Source organism: Neolamprologus multifasciatus, chromosome 4 (genome assembly GCF_963576455.1).
Source record: "Neolamprologus multifasciatus chromosome 4, fNeoMul1.2, whole genome shotgun sequence".
NCBI classification, from domain to species: domain Eukaryota; kingdom Metazoa; phylum Chordata; class Actinopteri; order Cichliformes; family Cichlidae; genus Neolamprologus; species Neolamprologus multifasciatus.
The window spans coordinates 12,750,592-12,770,421 of NC_140442.1; the positions used below are offsets into that span (position 1 = coordinate 12,750,592).

The following is a 19,830-nucleotide window of genomic DNA, read 5'->3' on the forward strand; positions in this document are numbered from 1 at the left end:
CTGGCACCTTCCAGGTGTGCTAACTTGATGAGAACATTTCCGATTTGCTAATTTACCATGTTTTAAATTGTCAACACTTATTTCACATCGCCCACAAGAGACATCCTGCGACATCATGCCTTGCAGTGTTTTCAGCAGGCTGATCCCTGATCAAACAGAATTTGGTGAGCCACAGTTGTCAGGGTTAGTCAGCTCCACTCACGACTCAAGTTTAACAGTGGCTGAATGGGACCTGTGAACTCTCGCAAGCTTAAGATGAGGCTGCTATGATCTGGTTGCCTGGCTAGGAAATAGCCGCGAGCACTAGACGCGAGCGAAGCAGCGGTTTTGGGAGTATTTCTGTTCACTTCTAAGTTATTGTACAGCTCCACGCTTGTTTTTAATTAGAAAGTTATGACGAACGTTTATAAGCAGTTGTATGAGTCGTTTAATTTATAGTCATCTCAGCATGTCACGGTGGAACCGTGCAAACAAATACACATAAAATTGAAAAGGCAAACTAGTGCAAAGGGCTCAAAAGTCCTTTCTCAGTTGAGGTGACGTTTTACAGCCAGATTAGATATATGACGCCTTATTCATGTCACGCTACAGTGACATGAATAATGGCAAAGTGCACCTTTTGAACAAAATCAGAACTTTGATACGCGCCAAGCTCCTAGTGCTTGTAATAGCTCACTGTGATGATGTACAGCTTTGGGTTCCATGTCAAGGCAGTGCTGTGCTCCACCTCCAGCTTTGCATTGAACAAATCCTCATCTTACCCCTGGCTAACCCAGAACTTCTCCTCATGTCTGCGTTTTATGATCCAGAGGTTTAGTGTTGACGTTTGCTCTGCTGCTGGTCATATGTCGAGGGTGGGGGATAAACTTGACAAAATGAACATGGTGTGAACTTCAGCACTGTCAAAAGGCTTCTAGACACGCTGACAGGCCCAGACGGAAAAGTCTTGTTAGAGTGCATAAACACACTTGAGGTGTCAATGTAGCTGTAAAAAAACACTTGTTACTTCTGTCGAAGACAATATGATATCTACTAGAATAGAGCCTTTTCTGACAGCAAGTTTAGCATATTTGTTTTTCTTTTCCCTTTGAGCTTTTATATATAATTTTTTTTATTTAGAACATGGATAAATGCATGGAGGTGTTGTATACCGATGGTTAATTGAAGACATTAATGCCATATAACGTGGCGCTGAGTCATACTGCATCTGCACTGCACAAAGAGCACAGAAAGGTAGCATTTTTCTTGGATAAATCAATAGAAGGTATGCAGACTATTCTTCCTTCAAATGCAGCTAGCAAAAAAGGTCAAGGCTCTGACAGCAATTATTTTCTGCTACTAGCTCAGAAAGAGACAATTACCAAGTTTACCACTGGCCAGTTTTCCATACAACCACAGACAGCTCAAGATGCGTAGTGTAGTAAGGGCTGAAAGGGAAGAATTTTAAAAGCTAGAGGTTTGTCTGTGGTCCAGCCATCAGAAAATCCAAAACAATACCTTCTTTCCAGCACAGCACCATTGAATAGTGCTTCAATAGCACTGCTATTGAAGAAATAACGCAAGTTTCTACAATATTGCATAATGCCATGCACACACTGAAACACACACACATATTGTATTTGTGCTTTCTAAATGAATACTTAGTAACAGCATCAAAACAAATCACACATCTCTCCAAACAGCTTTGGAAATCTGGTTTGATGGAGGCACCTCAAATTTTCACGCTTGACTTCCGCCGCTAAGCAGAGGACCTCTGTATACAGGCTGAAAGGTTACCGGGATCATTAGCTGATGCTCTTTATGATACAGCTAATGATCACCACTGTTTGCCTTTACCACTCGAGGCTTTGTGAGAGATCCAGGGAATGAACATTCAAGCTTAGCATGTTTTTGACTTTATGGATTTCATTAATAGAATTTCATTTTTTTTTTATGCCTTTTCTTTGATGGATTTATAAACAACGTTGCAGATTTAACTTTAAGCCAGTGGTGAATCACAGCTGTGCAAAGTGTGCCCCTGTGTTTATGAAAGCAACGTGTTGCTGGAAATTTCCTCCTTGCTTAAATACAACTCACTCATCAGTTCAGACTTTTCCAAAACACATTTAAAGGGTTCACAGCCTTACATGTGCCTGGGGCACTTTTGTTTGCCTGACACCATAAATGAGGAATTAAATCAGGGGCACTTACATAGACATTTCACTCAACCAGGCTTATCATAGATAACTGGTGCTTTCATACAAGAAAGACAACAGAAAGACACTTCTCCAGGGCAAAGAGCATTTTTTTATTCATTTATTGGAAGCCTTGAACCAGGGTGGATTATAAGCCTAAATAACTTTTAATTATTTTAATAACATATTCATTCTCAATTTTGAAATATACAACATTTATCCGAGATAAAGAGGGAAAATATCATAGACTAGCAGTCTGCATAAGACTGGCCTCTAACATGTTCTGTAAGACCAAGACATCAGTTTATTCAATAGAATTGATTTACATTATCGTCAGATAACATTACATGAGACACTGTATATATTTATCCTCCTGTGTATTCAAGGTACAGTCTCCAGGTCACTTGTCAGCATGCTGAGATGGACTTTGGATTCAAAATTGTCAAAATTAACAAAGCAACAGATATACAAAGACAGTTAGCAGCTCATACTGAGCTGCTAACAACAAAGAACCGCCTTTCTTTGGAAGACCTTCCTTTCTGTTAGCTACACTGCAGTATACTTGACTGAACAGACTGAATAAACATTGAGAGGCCTGATTGTTTGATGCTGGTGTCTTGGGTTCATCTCTTCTGGATGCGCCATTGAATAGCTGTGTGTATCTATATAGTTATATTACATATAAACCTCTCTCTACCTGCCTGTGGTAGAATCTGAAAGGGATAGTGAGCCAATACGTCATTCCCTTACCAAATTATTTACAAGTGAAGCTTAAATATAAACAGGTTTAATTGCTACCTGAAATGTGAGCCTGATTGAGAGACATAACAGCATTTCACATCTTATATTTATTGTTCATTTGCTCACATGTTTATATCTGCTACCCAATTAGGCTGTGGTCAAACTGAGATTGCATTATTGAAATTATTTATAATATCCCTCCCTGGATGTAATTTCATTACCTTTCAAAGGGATTTAATAGGAGGGCATATTACTACACATATGAAATGATGCATGATAAATGATTATATCTTCACTTTTGCTATTGGAAGTAAACTACTGGCATGAGTCTGGAATACTGCTTAGGCTTGTGTTTCAGCTGTGGGCAGCCTGGGTAATCATTAGCGATATGGCTCTTTGTACACTGAGACCTGGATTTTCTCATTGTCCAAGTAAGCAATCACAGAACAGCTGTTTGTGCTCTGCGGCTGCAAGCAACAAGAAAAGAGGAGAGATCTTCCACGAACCAGGTCATTAGATGAGAACATGGAGTCACTGTCAATATTTGCACTACACAGACATTTAGGGGAACCTATTAACCCCATCTGAACCAGAGGTTCAGTTCGGGTTCTCTCTCTCAGTGTTTAGGTATGTGAAGATTCTCACTGGCAGGGTTAACTGTGGGATGACAATATTTAGACTAATCTCTTGCGACTGGGGTTCCTTCGTGTTTACAGACATCTTTAAAAAGGTTTTCTGGTCTCTGTGCTGCTTACATTGTCTGGTCTCCATCATATCAACACTCTTTACAACCCTAATTGGGCTTTCTTCCTCATACATCCTTGTCTTGGATTTATAAATAAGGATAAATTCCTTCTACGACTGTGGATGTTAAAAATGTTAAACCAGTCAATCAGCCAATCATAATCAGTCATCAGACAGAGGCTATTGAAACACAGTGTACAAAGCTGGTAGCTTATAGGCCTGATCATTAACATACTTGCAGCTGCAGCATAGCAACAACAGACTTGACCCAAGCTTGTAAAAATACAGTTGTAACAAATGTAGGTGAATTCACACAAACATAACGTAACTTGAAGTTGAAGAACAAGAGGGAGATTATCTTACTTCCATTCAGAGCATGCCGACTATGACTGGGATTTTACTACTATCTGTAAGAGCATCATCATTTCGGAACCAGCAACCTCTGAACTCACCTGAGTGAATAGGTCTGAATATGTGGCGCTTTTATCTGGAGTAAGCGACCATGCTATCCACCCTTCTATGAACTCTGAGAGGTGAAGTGTTTGCTAAAGGTGTAATTCAAGCTTTCCTTGCTCGAGACCTCAGCAGACACCGAGGCTCAGGTGATCAGTCACGATAGAGAAAAGCGTTCAGATTGGGGAGACAAACAAAGACGCCCACTCCAAACACCTCTAGCTGCTCTGGTCTCAACTCCTCATCCACTCTCAAATCCACTGGGAAGGCTTAAGCCACTGGCCAGGGTCACTGAGGTTGAAATAACATAGCTACTTCAGTTTGACCCACCAGATCAGGCCATGACTGCCATCCTTCATTTGATCTGCCAGCAGATATCACATCTATGGGCTTATTTAGTCCACTGACCGATTAATGGTTGTAACTGGATCTACCCATGTATGCTTACTATCTGTGTCTGTCTGTCTATTAGTGGCTTTTGGGTATTTTCAAAAGGTGCAAGGTCAGTTGTGAAAATAACTATAAACTAAGTGGCAATACTACGGAAGACCGTTATGTGTAATTCATTGTTTGCTTCAGTAAGGATTGATAATGAATGACTGGTGTACAACAGGTCACCAGCAGTGAAATACATGTAGGAATCAATTCTGGGGTTTGTTTCTCTGTGTATAACCACCCTCTGACTGTCACAGCCAAACATTTCATGGGTGAAATGATCAAATGTGACAAATTCTGTCTTCATGATGAAGATCACCCGTTTGTTTCTGTATGAAGAGATCTGAATCTCTTTGGTCTCAACTGTATCATGGTTTCAAATCAATTTTTGTGCCACTTTGTGTGTAATTATCTGCACATGTGCACGCACTCACAAGCGCTCTCAAATTATCCACATATTTTCATCTACGACTCAAATGTGGGAAGCGCATTTGAAGCACATAAATGGATCAGCAGCCGTCTAACCGCTGTACCATGTTTCCCAACAGCGATGCATCTCGGCACTGTCACACCACTCTTTAATTTGGAGGATCTCTGCTCAGGCCTGAAACACCAGAAAGCAGCAAACACTCTCCAACTTGCTGCCGTATAATTAAAGAAGAAATGTTTGCCTCACTAGTCTTGTCACACCAGTATAGAAACCCTTGTTAGCCACCAGCACTGAATTACAAGGTCTTTGTAGCTGGCCATATAACATTTGAAACTGAATTAAGTGTATGAGTTGTATCTGTGAGAGAAGGACACACATGCAGAAATATGAAGGGAAATTTGACGTATAGGAACCAAATGTAACATCACCCCCCCAAATTCTATTTATGGAGACAATTCCAATGTGCATAAAAATAGCATTTGATAATTGATTTTTTTTTTCCCACCACATGTAATCACATCTCTTCTTACTCAATGATTATGAATCTTGCTTCTGGGACTAAATTATTAACAAGATGCTGGTTTAATTAAGTCTCGAGTTGCAGAAGCCATGTTTTGAATCAAATACTATTCTATGTCACTTGAGATTGGTGAACGCACAGTGTGACAATTTTTTGAGGCTTAAATACAAAACACTGAAAATGCATTTTTTAAATTCATGATGTTATAGTGTTGCATTAAGTACCTCTGACCCTTTTGCTTCCACACAGCTGACTGCTATTGGAAACAAACCTATAAAGAGCTTGAATGATGGGCAATTTTGTGTTCAAGCTCACAGTTTAGATAGAATATGTTAATGTTTAATGTACTTTACGGATGTGTTTGTATGCTTCACTGTAAGTGTTTGTGTGGGCGTGTGCATCCACATAGTATTTGTAGCCGTGAGCATTTGTGGCAATGAGCTTTTTACAGTGCATCTGGAAAATATTCACAGCACTTCACTTTTTCTACATTTTGTCACGTTACAGGCTTATTCCAAAATTATACACACAATACACCATGCGGATCAAGTGAAAAAAAAAAAGTTTGCGTCTTTTAGATTTATTTATTTATACAAATAAAAAGCAAAAATATAATATACGTAAGTATTCACAGCCTTTGTTTAATACTTGAAGTGCCTTTGGCAGCAATTACAGCGTACGGTGTATAGCACACCTTAAATTGGTGTTCCATCAGGTTGGATGGAGAGCATTGGAGTCCACTTGTAGTAAATTAAGTTAACAGGATATGATTTGGAAAGGGACACACCTATAAAGGTCCCATACCTGACTATGCAGGTCAGAGCATAAACCAAGTCATGAAATCCAAGGAATTTGAGATAGGAGGTATTGAGGCACAGGTCTAGGGAAGAGTGCAGAAAATCTCTGCAGTACTGAAGGCCTGAATGCACACAGTGGGCTCCATCATCTGTAGATGGAAGACGTTTGGAAGTATCAGGACTCTTCCTTGAGCTATCAGGTTAGAAGGGCCTCAGCCAGGGAGGTAACCAAGAACCCAGCACTCCCTTTGACAGAGCTCTAGCATTACTCTTTGGAAAGAAGAAGACTGCCCAACCATTTCTGCAACGCCCCACCAATCATGTGGCCAGACAGAAACCAGTCCTCAGCAAAAGGCACATGACAGCCCACTTGTCCATGAAAACTATGAAAAGATCACAGAAAACAAAATTCTCTGTTCTGATGAAACAAAGATTGAACTCTTTGGCCTTAATGCTAACCATACCTGGCCAATGTCATCCCTACAGTGAAGCAAGGCGGGGGCAGCATCATGCTTTGTGAATATTTTTGGCAGCAGGAACTGTGAAACTGAAGTCAATTCAGCAATCTGCAGAGACATCCATGATGATAACTTGTTTCAGAACACTCTTGACCTCAGACTGGGTTAATCTTACAGGACAATGACCCTAGGCACACAGCAAAGATATCAAAGGAATACCTTCGGGACCAATCTGCAAATGTTCTTGAGTGGCCAGCGCAGACTTGAACCCTTGAACATCTCTGGAGAGATCTGAAAATACCTCTGCACTGACACTCCCCATCCAACCTGATGGAGCGTGAGAGGTTTTGTAAAGAAGAATGAAAGAAACATCCCAAAATAGGTATGCCTAGCTTGTTGCATTATACTCATAAAGCAAACAAAACAAAACAAAACAAAAACTTGAGGCGGTAATTGCTGCTCAAGTTGTGCCAGCAAAATATTGAGCAATGCTCAGTGAATACTTGTGTACATATTATGTACATATTATATTTTTGTTTTTTATTTTTAATAAATTTGAAAGAATTTCAAGCAAACTTGTTTCACTTTTTCATTAAAGGGATTGTATATAGAACTTTGATAGAACTTTGAGGGGGAAATCTATTTTGGAATATGGCTGTAACATGGCACAATGTGGAACAGTTAAAGCCTTATGAATATTTTCTGGCTGCACAGTGTAAAGAAATCAGAAAACTATTATTTTCATCTTTATTCATTGTATCTTCATGCATCCTTGAGTCCAAGGACAGACATGGCTGGGAGATTGCTGTGCATTTTGAGGGTCTTGTTGCAGGATGTAGCGTCAGAGGTCATGGGCCAAAGGGGAATTTCAGGTTCCACATCTACAACTTTGCCCAGACTGTCAGGGCCGCTGTCAAAGTGGGCAGCCAGCCGCGCTCTAATGTGAATTAGCAAGACAATGGGAGAGTTGAGGGGCGGGTTTAAGATGGGCTTTGATTTCTCAGAGATTTATAGGCGTGATGAAATCAGCTTTGAATAAATAGGGTTTGGCCATTTTCTCTATCGTTTAACTACATCTGAAGGCTCCAGGGTTTGTTACGGGGGACAAATACTTTGGATAAAATGGCAAAAAATCTAAAGAGAAAGAAGAAAGGCGGGCTGCAGCTTCTTCTGAAGTCCACACATGTCCCATTCGGGGACCCATCAGCTGGCTGAGGCCCATTGTATGTTCTGCTTCACGACTATTACTGCCTTTCCACAGAAATTCCCAACTAAAGACTTATGGAAATTATTCTGATGTGTTCCTGGGATACCAAGAAAACATTTGGCTGCCAACATGTAAAGGTCCTTGGCTGCTGTTAAACAGTTTAACGCTAAAAAGAGTGAAGAGTGAAGCATCCTGGTCTTTATCAACCAGTTAAACAATTTTGATGTATGTATACCTCAACCACATTACCCAGTGTATAGTGATAAGGGTTGCTTCCTCTCAATCCCCTCTCCTCTATCCTCCATGTCCTGCAGTAAATACTAAGTGCCCCCAGTGACCCTAACAGTGATAAATAACCCTTAAGGTTAACTACGTTTCAAATGGAGCAGTGAGGCCATTATAGGCCTCCAGAGTTTTCTTGACATCCTCAATATGTTATCTGTATGCCCAGGGACCTTTACCAGAGTAACATTAACTGAGCTCTCTTTTGTGTCCCGATGAAGTTGGAAGAGCTCTTTTAACCCAAAAACCTGAGAAGAAGTCTTCAATCTTCCATCTAGATGTTTTTACACGTTCAGTAAGCATAATAAGTCTTGGTATAAAACGCATGCATTGTGTGTTGAACGTGACACGTTTTGTGTGTTGTGAATTGACCTGCATTTATTACTGAAGGAGCACATGTGCATACAAGTGTCTGCAGAGATAGTGCTGGGTAATGAATTCATGATGACTGCAAATTGATGTCTTGGAAGCAGCTTTGCATTTATCTTTCTCGGTTACCGAAGTTATCTTTGAAAACGTCTGGAGCCTGGAGATGTTGTGATTCATGTCAGAAGTAACATGACTTAAAGTGTCACTTCTCCTGTAAATGCTGGTGGAAAAAAAAAAAGACAAATAGACAGCGACGATCAACCACATTAGTCGGGGGGAAAGTGGCTGTCAGGAAGTTCAGCAATAATTTTATATAAACACCATCTGCACACTGTAGTTTTACACAATTTAGAGTTTTCACCCATAAACTGATGTGAAGTGCAAGATATCTACAGACTCTTCTAGATCAAAGACAGGAGCCTGTCTCAATACACTGTGGTGGCAACTTCTGAGAGCAAGCACGAGAGAAGATTAGCATCATATTACCCCAGTACATATGCTTTAAACAGGAAACAGAGTGGAGATGTATGTCTTCTTCATGATTCGAAAAGCCAGTAATATAAGCTACGCCGTATGTATAAAACAATGTACAAACTTCCAGCTACAGCTTTGTTATTTTCTGAAAGCCATAAAAATAAATCTGGATTATCCTACAACAGGGACATTAAACTCTTTGTAGTCCAACACCTCCAAATTCATCGTCTGCAATTTGTTGGAAAAACATATGTACTGAAAATGTTCCAAATGTGTGTATTGAACCTCTCATTTGCAAAGCAAACAATTAACACCCTGAGTTCTCTCAACACTTGCAATTTCAACAGTATGTCACAGTGAGGCTGCAAAAGCACAAAAGCTCCATATGTTACAACTTTGAATAGAAAAAAAAAAGATTTGAATTTCCACATATTTACACTTACTGTGTCCTCACAGCAGAAATGGCTGTGCATCTTATTAGATGACGATGAAGAAGAAGCTATTTATGAGTTCACTGAGACACTTTTTACCCTCTGCACATTTAACACCCATGACCTAATGGACAACAAACGTGTGTTGCAGTCACCACCTAGTGGCATAGCATCATTGTCTGCTGACAGCTTTCTCTTTTTTTGACCATGTTACATTTGTGACAGGTTCTGTCATACACAGCTCTATTGCTATGTCTAACTATGGACAATGCATGTCTAAGTACACTTTTGCATCATATGCTGATATGAAATAACTGAGTTCCACCAGCAAAAATCATTAAATATGTCAAGATATATTTAGAAGTAGTGGTATTTTTTTAATCTGATCAATCTTACAAAACCTGGGAAAATTCTGACCACCCTTGAGACAGTCAACTTTGTTGTGTTATTTTATACAAAGCAGCACCCAGACAATTAATGATCATGGAAAAAGAAAAATGTTCTGACCACTGCTTATGATTCCACTAGGTGGTGACTCCAACACACTTTGTTTGTTGGGTCCTTTATTTTTGCTCCTTCAGACTTGTTTTTGTGGTAAAATTATTCATTAAGCTTTGGTACTCTTTAGTTTTGTGTTAGCATACAATTTAAAAACAAATGTTGAGACGAAATTAGAGAGGCAAGGCTGAGATGGTGGCTATATCGGACAAAGGATGCTAAAGATGGAGCTGTCAGACACCAGGAAAAGAGGAAGACCGCAGAAAAGATTCATAAAAAGTGCGGGGAGACATGCAGTGGATAGTAAAGACAAGGTGAGACGGAGGCAGGCAGTTACTGTGGTGACCCCTTGAAGCAACCAGCTGAAAGCAATAAAAAAGCAATAAAATGATGATCAATCACATAATTTATTAATAATTGGCTTATAAACCATCAATAAATGACACTCAGACCGTTAAATTAATGTAGTAAGCAATGCTATTTGGTTAGGTTTAGGGAAAAAATGTGGGCTTGGGGGTAAAATACATCCATTCATGAGATTAACTCTGTATGTATTTAATAATCTACAACAGAATCACTGATCAGTAATAAAATCTTTATTACAATTGTTTGTCATTAGCAAAAAATATATTGCTGTTTAATTGTTTTATGTGCCTCAGTGTCATCAGAGTGTAATGTTATCTTATCAGCTCATAAGGACTACAGTAAAATGCTAATCATAAAGCAATGTGTTGCCCAAACAAACAAAAGTAAATAAAATCACAACTGATCATTTGACATGGTCAAATCATGTTAACAAGTAAAAAGAATCTTAAACTTATTCTTAGCCTAATTGAATTAAAAAAAAAAAAAAGATATCGCATATGTAAATCTACTAGTATGCTTTCAATATGTCACATTAAATAGAAAGGATGCTGGTGAGAAACTGTCTAAGCAAATTCTAAACAGATCAATGTCTTTTTCTGAGGCACTTTGCACTATTACATTTTTCTTGTATTTTCCCCCTTTTTTATTTTTGGTTTATCCTCAGAGATGCTGTTGAGACATTTTTTCCTTAACCGCGTTTTAGTGGGATCTTTGATTTATGCTGTTTTGCTGAAATAATGTCTGCATATGGTGCCAAGTTTCCAGAATTTGATAAGCACGTCCTCGAAATGTAGCCAGGTGGAGCTATTTGCATTCATAAAATTGCTTGTTCTCATTTCACCCATACTTGACAATCAATGGAAATTAAATGAAAGCTACATGAAAAACTGCAGATCAGCAGTTTACCTCCATTTACTTCCAACTCTATGAATGAACAAGAGAGAGACTCCTAACTTTTCAAAACACGATCGTTTAATCTGCACCATTCTTGCCACATATCATGTAAATATAATGTAGCACCATGCTTACATAGTGAAAGCATTTATCACGGTAGTTTGTGGCTATGGTGAACACTCTTATTCGCAGGCATTTACGTGTTTTGTGTGTCATAGCGCCACCAAGAGGTACAAAAATATGGTGTAAAGAAACAATTGTGCCATTTCCTAGTATGCCCTATACTACTAAAAGAGTGCAAATAGCCCATCCTACGGACTTCTGTGAAGCGTGCACATGATTAAACCTTTAAGCAACAAGCAGAATTATTTTCAAAAGGTTTATTTAGAATACTGACAAAAAAGGCAAACTCAAGTTTGTACAAAAGCAAATTAATCACAGGACATGACACACTTGCAACAGAAATTAGGCTATACAGTTCAAGCATAGTAAGAAAAAAAAAGAAAAAAAAAAAGCACCATTTTTAAAACTAGGTTACAAAATGCAAAACATTTTTATTTGGTATATCAAGTACAATGATAAGTCAGGAAACAAAACTTCATGAGTATTAACACTTATTTTCAATTTTGAGGGTTTTCTTACTTCCTTCAAGAATTAAACAGATTAAGTAAGGCACATGGATCAAAGCATCTGACAGTTAAGACATAAAAAACAATGTTAAAAAAGAAATAAGAAGCTTGATATTCTGGCTTTTGAAGCGACATCTCTTTGGCACAGCTGCATGACTTGTGAAAGACACAAACTCTATCACATAATTGAGCATGACAATGTTAACTTGACGACATTATGTACACAATGTATGAAAAAATGTTATAAATATGTCTAAAAACCACAGACACTATGTACATCTTTGTACTGAAGCAATGCAATGTTATTCATCTCATCACCGTTGATGGATTTGTTGAAATCAAGTGCCAGCATGCATCAAAAATCAATATGTCACCAATGCATTTCCAAACACACACTGATAACACATGTGTGGTGTTGAAATTTAAAAAAAAACAAAACAGATGTGATGTTTTCAGAGAAATAATGGATACTGAAATACAGCAACAAAAACAAATTATTTTGTGTTGGTGACACATGCACTTTTGTTGGGATGTCAGTCTATGGTCTGTGGGTAGTAAGCACAGTGCGCTGTTGTAGTAAAGGGCCTCCTAACTACCCTTCCTTATTTCTCCTTCCCTGATTCTTTCATTCTTTCTTCCTCAGGACAATATAAATTAGGCCACTGATGAGACACAGAGGGAAAGCCACCCAAGCCAGCACGTACGCATACCCGAAGTTTGGATGGGTGCCATCATCTGGACACATCACAGTGTAGATGATCGCCCCGCACATCACAAACACACCTAGGAAAGATGAGAAGAGAGGTGAGGGGAATCTGAAGGAAATTGGCGTGAATGTAGATGATCTCACCACTCCACCCGTTTCTTCTCGGGGTGTGACCGTCAGCATGCGATGAAGTCATACTCACTTGCTAAGATCTGGAAGATGGCAGTGAAGAAGAAGCGTCCGCCCTTAACTAGTCTGAACAGCTGGTATAAAAACGCAATGAGGGAGAAGAAGCAGAAGAGCACTGACAGGATCATGAGAGCTTGCACTGCTTGGATCCAGTCTAGGAGGCAGACAGAAGAGATGAATAGCATGAAATTGAACTTGTGCATCACTTTTCAGTAACAAAGCACGCTGCATTTTGTTTGTTTTTCTATAAACATGAACAAACCTTCATTGCTGGATGGTTGGCAATGGTAACCGCCATTGTTTGTTGAGCATTTGTACCATAGATCTTTGCCACTGTTGTCAGCTACAGACCAGGCCTGATGAACACAACAACACGGAACCATTTAACCTGTTACTGCTGTACATCCAGTAGCAATATTACAAAGCAATCAATCACTGAAACAACTCCTTGTCTATTCAGATCACATCCCCGTGCTCCAATCTGTATTTTTCGCAATTTAAAAGTTGACAAAAGGTCTCACAGAACTTACACTGGCAGCTGTCGACACGATGAGGAGAATGAGAATGATTACGTGCAAGATAAGCACTCCAAGCAGGATGAGCAGCATTTTTTTTTCAAGTAGGTCTGCAGAAAAGAGAAGACATTTCACGTGAATTTGCCATTACACCAACTCTCTTCTAGGTGTGTTCACTAGCCTATCTCCACGCCAGAGGGCGGCATTACCTCACTTATGCATCGACCGCAATGTTTACCTCAATGTGAAAGTATTCCCTTACATTCAAACACAGGGCGAAGAAGGGAGGACCATTGACTAGTTAATAGTTAATGTCGAGTTTAACGTCGAGCTGCAGAAATGAATCTATTTTTGTCAAGGTGAATCAAAGTATTGAACTTTCGATCTATTTAAATACCCAAACGACGTAACTAACTGATTAAAACAATACGGGTTTGCATAAAAAAAATCTCTGGATAAAAACCTGACCATGAATCAGCTGTCGGTGTGAGTAAGGGAGACGGTTTCTCGACTAATCGGGAGCACGCTGCTGGAAAACAAACTCAACCCATCTCTATGAAAAACATTCCAGCAAAGTACCGCCATGCGCGAGCCACAACTTTCCCTGTTTGGTCATCTCAAGTACAAAGCACCTAACTTTAAAACTGGGAGAGACGAGCGAGACTCTTAGGCAAAGTCACAGCTTCAAACGGTTTAACGGGCTTTGCGTCATAAAAGTAAAATCCATGGTCGATTTTAAGTCCCGGGGAGAAGTCCTGCTGTATGAGGGTAAAACTCAATGGGGAAAAAATGAGATCACTGACTATAACAAGAGCATGGAAAAAGCAAATATATTAATCCCACTTACAAAAAAAGGCAAATCAAAAGTCGTTGGAGTTTTTTCTCCGTCTAACGGATCGAGCTGAAGAGAAGAGCTGGGAAAGTATCACTTTGCTTCTGCTTCGCGACTCCCTCTAGATACTATTCCAGATGTAGCTCACACACCCCAGTCTGTCTTTCTCCGCCTGAACACCGCCCTGCAGGCCCTGCACGTCACCAGAGGCCTACTCCTTTCTTTCCCCCCCTCTGTCTCTCTCTCTCTTTCTCTTTCCTCCCGTGGAGGCCCATCAACTAAAGTGAAATCTACACGACTGTACTATAACCCGTGGCACTGCTGTGCAAACCTAAAGCCTTCCACAGACACACAAACAGAATTCCACACTTTCCAAAACATTAACATAACCTGTCGATATAAAACTATGTAGAGTTGGTTTATGATCTAATGAGTCATTCATTACATCCAGAAGGCTCATTCATTTTCTTATTTGTACAATGACAGTCATGATTCTTGACTTTGTTGCATTTGATTGCAAACAAAACTCATTGATCGTCATAAAACACACTTGTACACATGTCAAACAGTGTGTGTATGTGTGTGTTTGCACTTGAACCAGCGAGGTGCTCTGGGGGCCCTGTGGTATGCCCAGAATGCCTCATGGGCTCTGGGAACTGAGCCTCATGTGTTGTCTCTCCGAGTCTATGAAGAAACAGGGGAGTTTGTCCAGTGCCAAAGGGAATTAAAACAGTGCAGTGTTTTGGTCATGCTACACTGATGGAACGGCTTGACTCGAGGTCCATCGATGGGTTACTAAGATTGCAGGCCAAAGCCCGGCAGAGTTCTGTATCGCTCATTACACTGCGCTCTCGTGCCATTTCCTCACAGTGACAGAGTTGTAAACCCAAATTAAGAATGGCAGTGACAACAGTGATAAAAGAACAAGCGCACGCTGCTGCTTTGAAACCATCCCAGTCCAAACGTGATAGTCATCACCTGCTGCAGTCAGAGAACACAGCTCGTGCCTGCCCTCTTTCCTCTCCCTTGCTGTTCTTGGCCCATCAGGTGGATTCCTGTGGTCTGTGTTTGTAAACAGGCAAAGGGATGAACTGTGGGCTGCTGTACAGCCTCCCTGTGGGATGCCCGGTGAGGCAGCACTGTGTGTCCTGGCAGAGCTAAAAAAAAAAAAAGACAGCTCTTTGACAACCGCCCAGACCACTGGATGGACGTGCCACTGTTTATGAAGATGTAATTGGTGCAGTGGTCAGTGGGGGCAGGCTTTGCCAGCAGCAGGAGAAGCAGGGGGAAAAGATGAACCTGGCGGTGGAGCTGAAGCAGGTGTGAGAGAAGCCTACAAATCTCACTGGTGTAACACTAGTCTGTGGTCAGGGAGAATTCACAGGCAATGCGGTTTTGTAACTTACAAAGAGGATACAGAGCAGGAAGGATAACGCTGGATCTGACTAAGAATAGAGAAAACTTCAAACAATAATAGGACATGAATTATAAAGTTAGATTGTTGCTGCTGCTGCTGTTGTGAAATCTCCTAATGCAGTATAGGTGATGCATTCCTTAGAAAATGAAGCATTATTGCAGTGAGCCTTAATGTGCCCCACCCTTTACTTTTGAGTTAATAACCTCTAATAAGAATGCAATAAACATTTCATTAATGAAGCTGTCGAATTTTTAATCATATTTATAAAAACGGACAAAAATTGCTTTTCTAATGAAATTTTTATGTGGCTGTTTGATGTTTTAGTGATGAATATTTTAGTGTGAAACACACACTTGGACTACAACAGAAGAAAAAAAATCCTCACATACTCTGGAATGCTGTAAAAGCTACTGCTGCTCGCTTTGACTGATTACTTGGTTCGCTCAGTGATGACTCAACTGTAACCCTGTTGAGTTATGATCTCTGTTACATGGCTGATAGCAAACCCAAAGCCATCACCCCTCCCCCCCCACCCATCCACCACCACCCCCAAAAAGAAACAAAACACAAGACTCGTCCTTTTGTAGAGAGTGATTACAAAGCAAACAGGCAGAAGCAGCTCAAAACCAGCGACAACAGTGCGAGGTTATTGCGGCTCGGCTGTAGCTGAGTTTAAAACTGGCACACCCTTTTAATTAAGACTTTCACTAAAAGTGAGATATGTTGGATGGCTGTTTAAAATGTCAAAATTGCAAGGTTTTTGGCCATTTACTGCACATGCTCAGATTTATTCTCTTAAATAAACCTCACTTATTTGTGAGACCTACTCACTCCAGGCAAAACAGCTGACAACCAAACCACAAAGGCGTCACAATGACTGTACTGTTTGGTTTGTATTTAGTTTTAATACAAGATTAAAGTAACCTCACCACAACATGCAGCATCCCCAGTATGAATGACTTTATTTGCATTGCTGCTGACATCTTTATCTGCATGTATTTAACAATTTCCCGTACCTACCTACCTACCAACCTTTTTCTGGATCCAGTGTTAATCTCAGAGCTAGGTGAACACATTCTGCGTTTTCTTTCATGATGTTGCTTTCATTTTCGTTCTTATATTCTCAAAGCAGACATGTTGAGACTCAAGTTTAGACTTGTGATGAGCTGGATTAACTGGAACTGTTTGCTATTTTGTGATAAAAAATGACTCAGCCTCAGCTCAAGCCCAACCCAGTTTTACAGCACTGGTCTCCACCTGCAGGAGTGGCCAGGGGGCTTTTGGGGCTGCTTCATCTCCAACAGGAAACATATGAGTGAAGGAACAGTGACACAACTGGGGATTAGGGTTTGGTTTTGGATGTGACCATGAATTGGCTGCCTTGAGGACATAAGTGGGACAGCTAATAATTTTACATGTGGGAATATGAAGGAATGAAGGAAGCTTCTCCACCTATGGGACGTTGAGGAAAAACCGAAGCTCTGACATCAATCTTTTGAGAATCTAAAAAAAAAGAAAAATGAAAAAAAAATCACATCTTTGGCTCATCACAGCTGGAAATCATTGGATGCTTTTCTGCACTATTCACAGAACTTTTTGTTCATTTTCACTGCTTGTTCTGTTGCCTGCTTTAATCGTGATTCGTTTCCAAACATATGATACTATGAGAATCCGCTGACAGTGACATTCCTCTTACAGATGCTGTTTATGTTTTCCAGGATGTTCATGACACTTTCTTGTGTTTCTTAACCCTCAGGGCTGAACTGGTCTTACCCTGTGTTCGCTGCTTATGTTTTACACCACTGAGTGACTATCAAATGACATCCCATAGACAAAAAGAGCTGAAGCGGAACCACAAGTTGACCTGTGTTAAAAGTTTGCATGGTAATGTGTTGACACCCAGTGACACCAACAGCAGAATGCATGTTGACAATGATCCTAAATACGCACATTGAAAATATGGCCAGGCTCTATAATACACACCCCTGTCGTCTCTTTTGTTTTAAATGTCAAAACTCTAGGAAGACCCATAACTGAGCTGAAGAGATCCATTGGCCGGGTGTTAAATCAGATAAAACAGGCCATGTTTAAAAGTGGTTAGGGCTGTTGTTTCCTTCCCTTTAGAAAAGGCTCTGTCCTTCCCTATCAAGAATCAACAACCAAATAAATGAGAGACATAAGGCATGACAAAATCCAGATTGTGGCACCCTAGTGATCCTAAACATGTGGTAATCATTAGTCCCTGGCTTCCTGTTGGAGTCGATGTCATCAGGACACACATCCCAACAGGCAAGACTGTAACACAGGCTGTTGCTTGGAATCAGAGTGCGACTGGCCTCGGGGGTTTAGAATGAAGCAATAAAAACTATGAAAGAATTCAATTTGAATTGCTTTGCTCTCCTTTCTACTCGGTTCTCACAGCTCTGATATCTGTGGATAAGAATTTAAGTTGCGTCAGACATGCTCTATTGCTATTTTTTTTTTAATTACAATCAAATATGTTGCAATAAGCAGTCGTGATCATATGATCCAACTGCTCTGAGATCTGCAGATCTGTTGCTAGAATCCACTACAACTCTCAGAGAAGAAACTAATTCCTGTGTACTTGCTATCAGAAGTTTACTCATTCCAGTTGCTGTGTTATCTTTTCGAAACTGTAGCTGTCCTTCTTTGACAGCTAGCATTGCAGCATTTCTTTCACAAGCTGCCAACTGAGATTTTATGAGAATAAAGGTGCTTGGAAGGAAATATTTTCTTTCCTGAAATGTTGCCAGCACTTTTGAAGCTTTTGTAAATCGGGTTTGCCTGGAAGAAGTTGCCTCTAACTGGCTATTATCTCACTATTTGTTGCAGCTTTGTAGGAATTATCCGCAGAACTGCTTCTGAGGTCAAATGCTGTGATATACCAGTGTAGAACCTAGAGTTCATTTACTTTCTGAAGGAAGATGTGTTTACATAGTTCATCAGACAGGTTTTACACACCCTTACTCTTGGCTGTGACTTTTTATGAATTCTTTACACAAAACAGCGGAGCTCTTTATAGGACAGTTAACAAAGGCCAAGCTATCAACTTATGTGGAAGAAATGAGGAAAAAGAAAAAAATTCAAGAATACAATCCTCAGCATGCTGTTTAACAGGTATCTCTCCAGATCAGATTCACTGCCTAAGCTATGAGTCATGCCTGCTGAAAAATGAAACCAAACTTGATAGTGGAATCCACAACGCACATGGTGCTCAGTTCAGTCTCGGTTTAGAGAGTAGTCTGTCTGATCGAATGTTAGCGAATGCGGTGATACCCATACATATGTGTTGGGTAGCCTAGAGACTGTGGCCTGGCCAAAGGAAACTGTGGCCTTGCTGTAAAGCCTGGCTTGAAGCGGAGATGGTGTATGTGTGTGTTCATCTGTCTGCATCAGTCTGGGCGGCAGCCCAGAGCAGCCACTCATAGAAGATCTGTGCCAAACCCACTGACAGCTCCTCTCAGTGGTTGAGTGAATGAGGAGGTGAGGATGGCCTGATAAACTCTGGCAGACACCTCAGTGCATCAGCATGTTCTACAAACATACAATCCACATACTTAAAAACATCACCAAAGTCACAGCCAGTCTAGCATTTTTTTTCACTTCTTCCCTGAACCCAATATGCCTCACTTTGAACTTGCAAACAGGATAATGCTCAGTCTGCTGGTCAGTTCATCTGTCATTTTATGTAAACGTATTTTAGTCATTTTTCTCTGAATTAAAGTCCCGGAAGGACAAATCCTATCATTTTAACCAGAAAGCTTACATTTGTAGCTTTGAGTGAATTGTGCCAATAATAATAAATTGTTTTATAATAGTACATAGTACAGAAGGCGTTTATGTCGTTTACTGATTATTGTATCTTTCTAACATCAAATAAAACTGATATATTGGTTTATGCGTGGGAAAATTATTACTTTGGGGCCACAAGTTGTAAGAAATGAAATTGTGACCAATTCTCAACAGGGTACAAGATATTGAATTTGACTTTAGTGAGCATTGCGAACTTGTACAATTTACAATAATCTCAAAGCAGCCCTTAGCCTATGCTGCCACATAGGCTCCCTGCAGGATTGATATTTTCAGTGCTGTTTTTCCACATTGATAATCTACAGTGTGTAGAAGTATTCGTTATCAGAACCGATTCAACCTATGCTGGAAATTGAAAGTATAGTTTTACTAGTGGTGAGTAGTTTAGACCATAACATAATATTGAATTAATATGTGACATGAAAAGCTTACAGGCTA

The 19,830-nt window shown here is 40.0% G+C and overlaps 1 protein-coding gene across 1 annotated transcript; it reads right to left on the reverse strand.

Annotated features, from left to right (window-relative positions):
* Positions 1–11,638: 11,638 nt before the first annotated feature.
* LOC146519963 (peripheral myelin protein 22-like) lies at positions 11,639–14,312 on the reverse strand. The gene is made up of 5 exons (XM_085158384.1): positions 14,160–14,312; positions 13,328–13,422; positions 13,060–13,153; positions 12,811–12,951; positions 11,639–12,685 (listed from the first exon to the last, which is right to left on the reverse strand). The coding sequence occupies exons 2-5, from the start codon at positions 13,403–13,405 to the stop codon at positions 12,528–12,530; spliced, it is 471 nt and encodes a 156-aa protein (XP_085014510.1). The 5' UTR covers positions 13,406–13,422; positions 14,160–14,312; the 3' UTR covers positions 11,639–12,527.
* Positions 14,313–19,830: the final 5,518 nt, after the last annotated feature.

Coding starts and splice junctions, on each gene's coding strand:
- LOC146519963 (XM_085158384.1), bottom strand. CDS start 13,405: ATGCTGCTCATCCTGCTTGGAGTGCTTATCTTGCACGTAATCATTCTC. Junction 12,952..13,059: donor CCAACCATCCAGCAATGAAG/GTTTGTTCATGT, acceptor TCTGCCTCCTAG/ACTGGATCCAAGCAGTGCAA. Junction 12,686..12,810: donor CATCTTCCAGATCTTAGCAA/GTGAGTATGACT, acceptor CATCTTTCCTAG/GTGTGTTTGTGATGTGCGGG.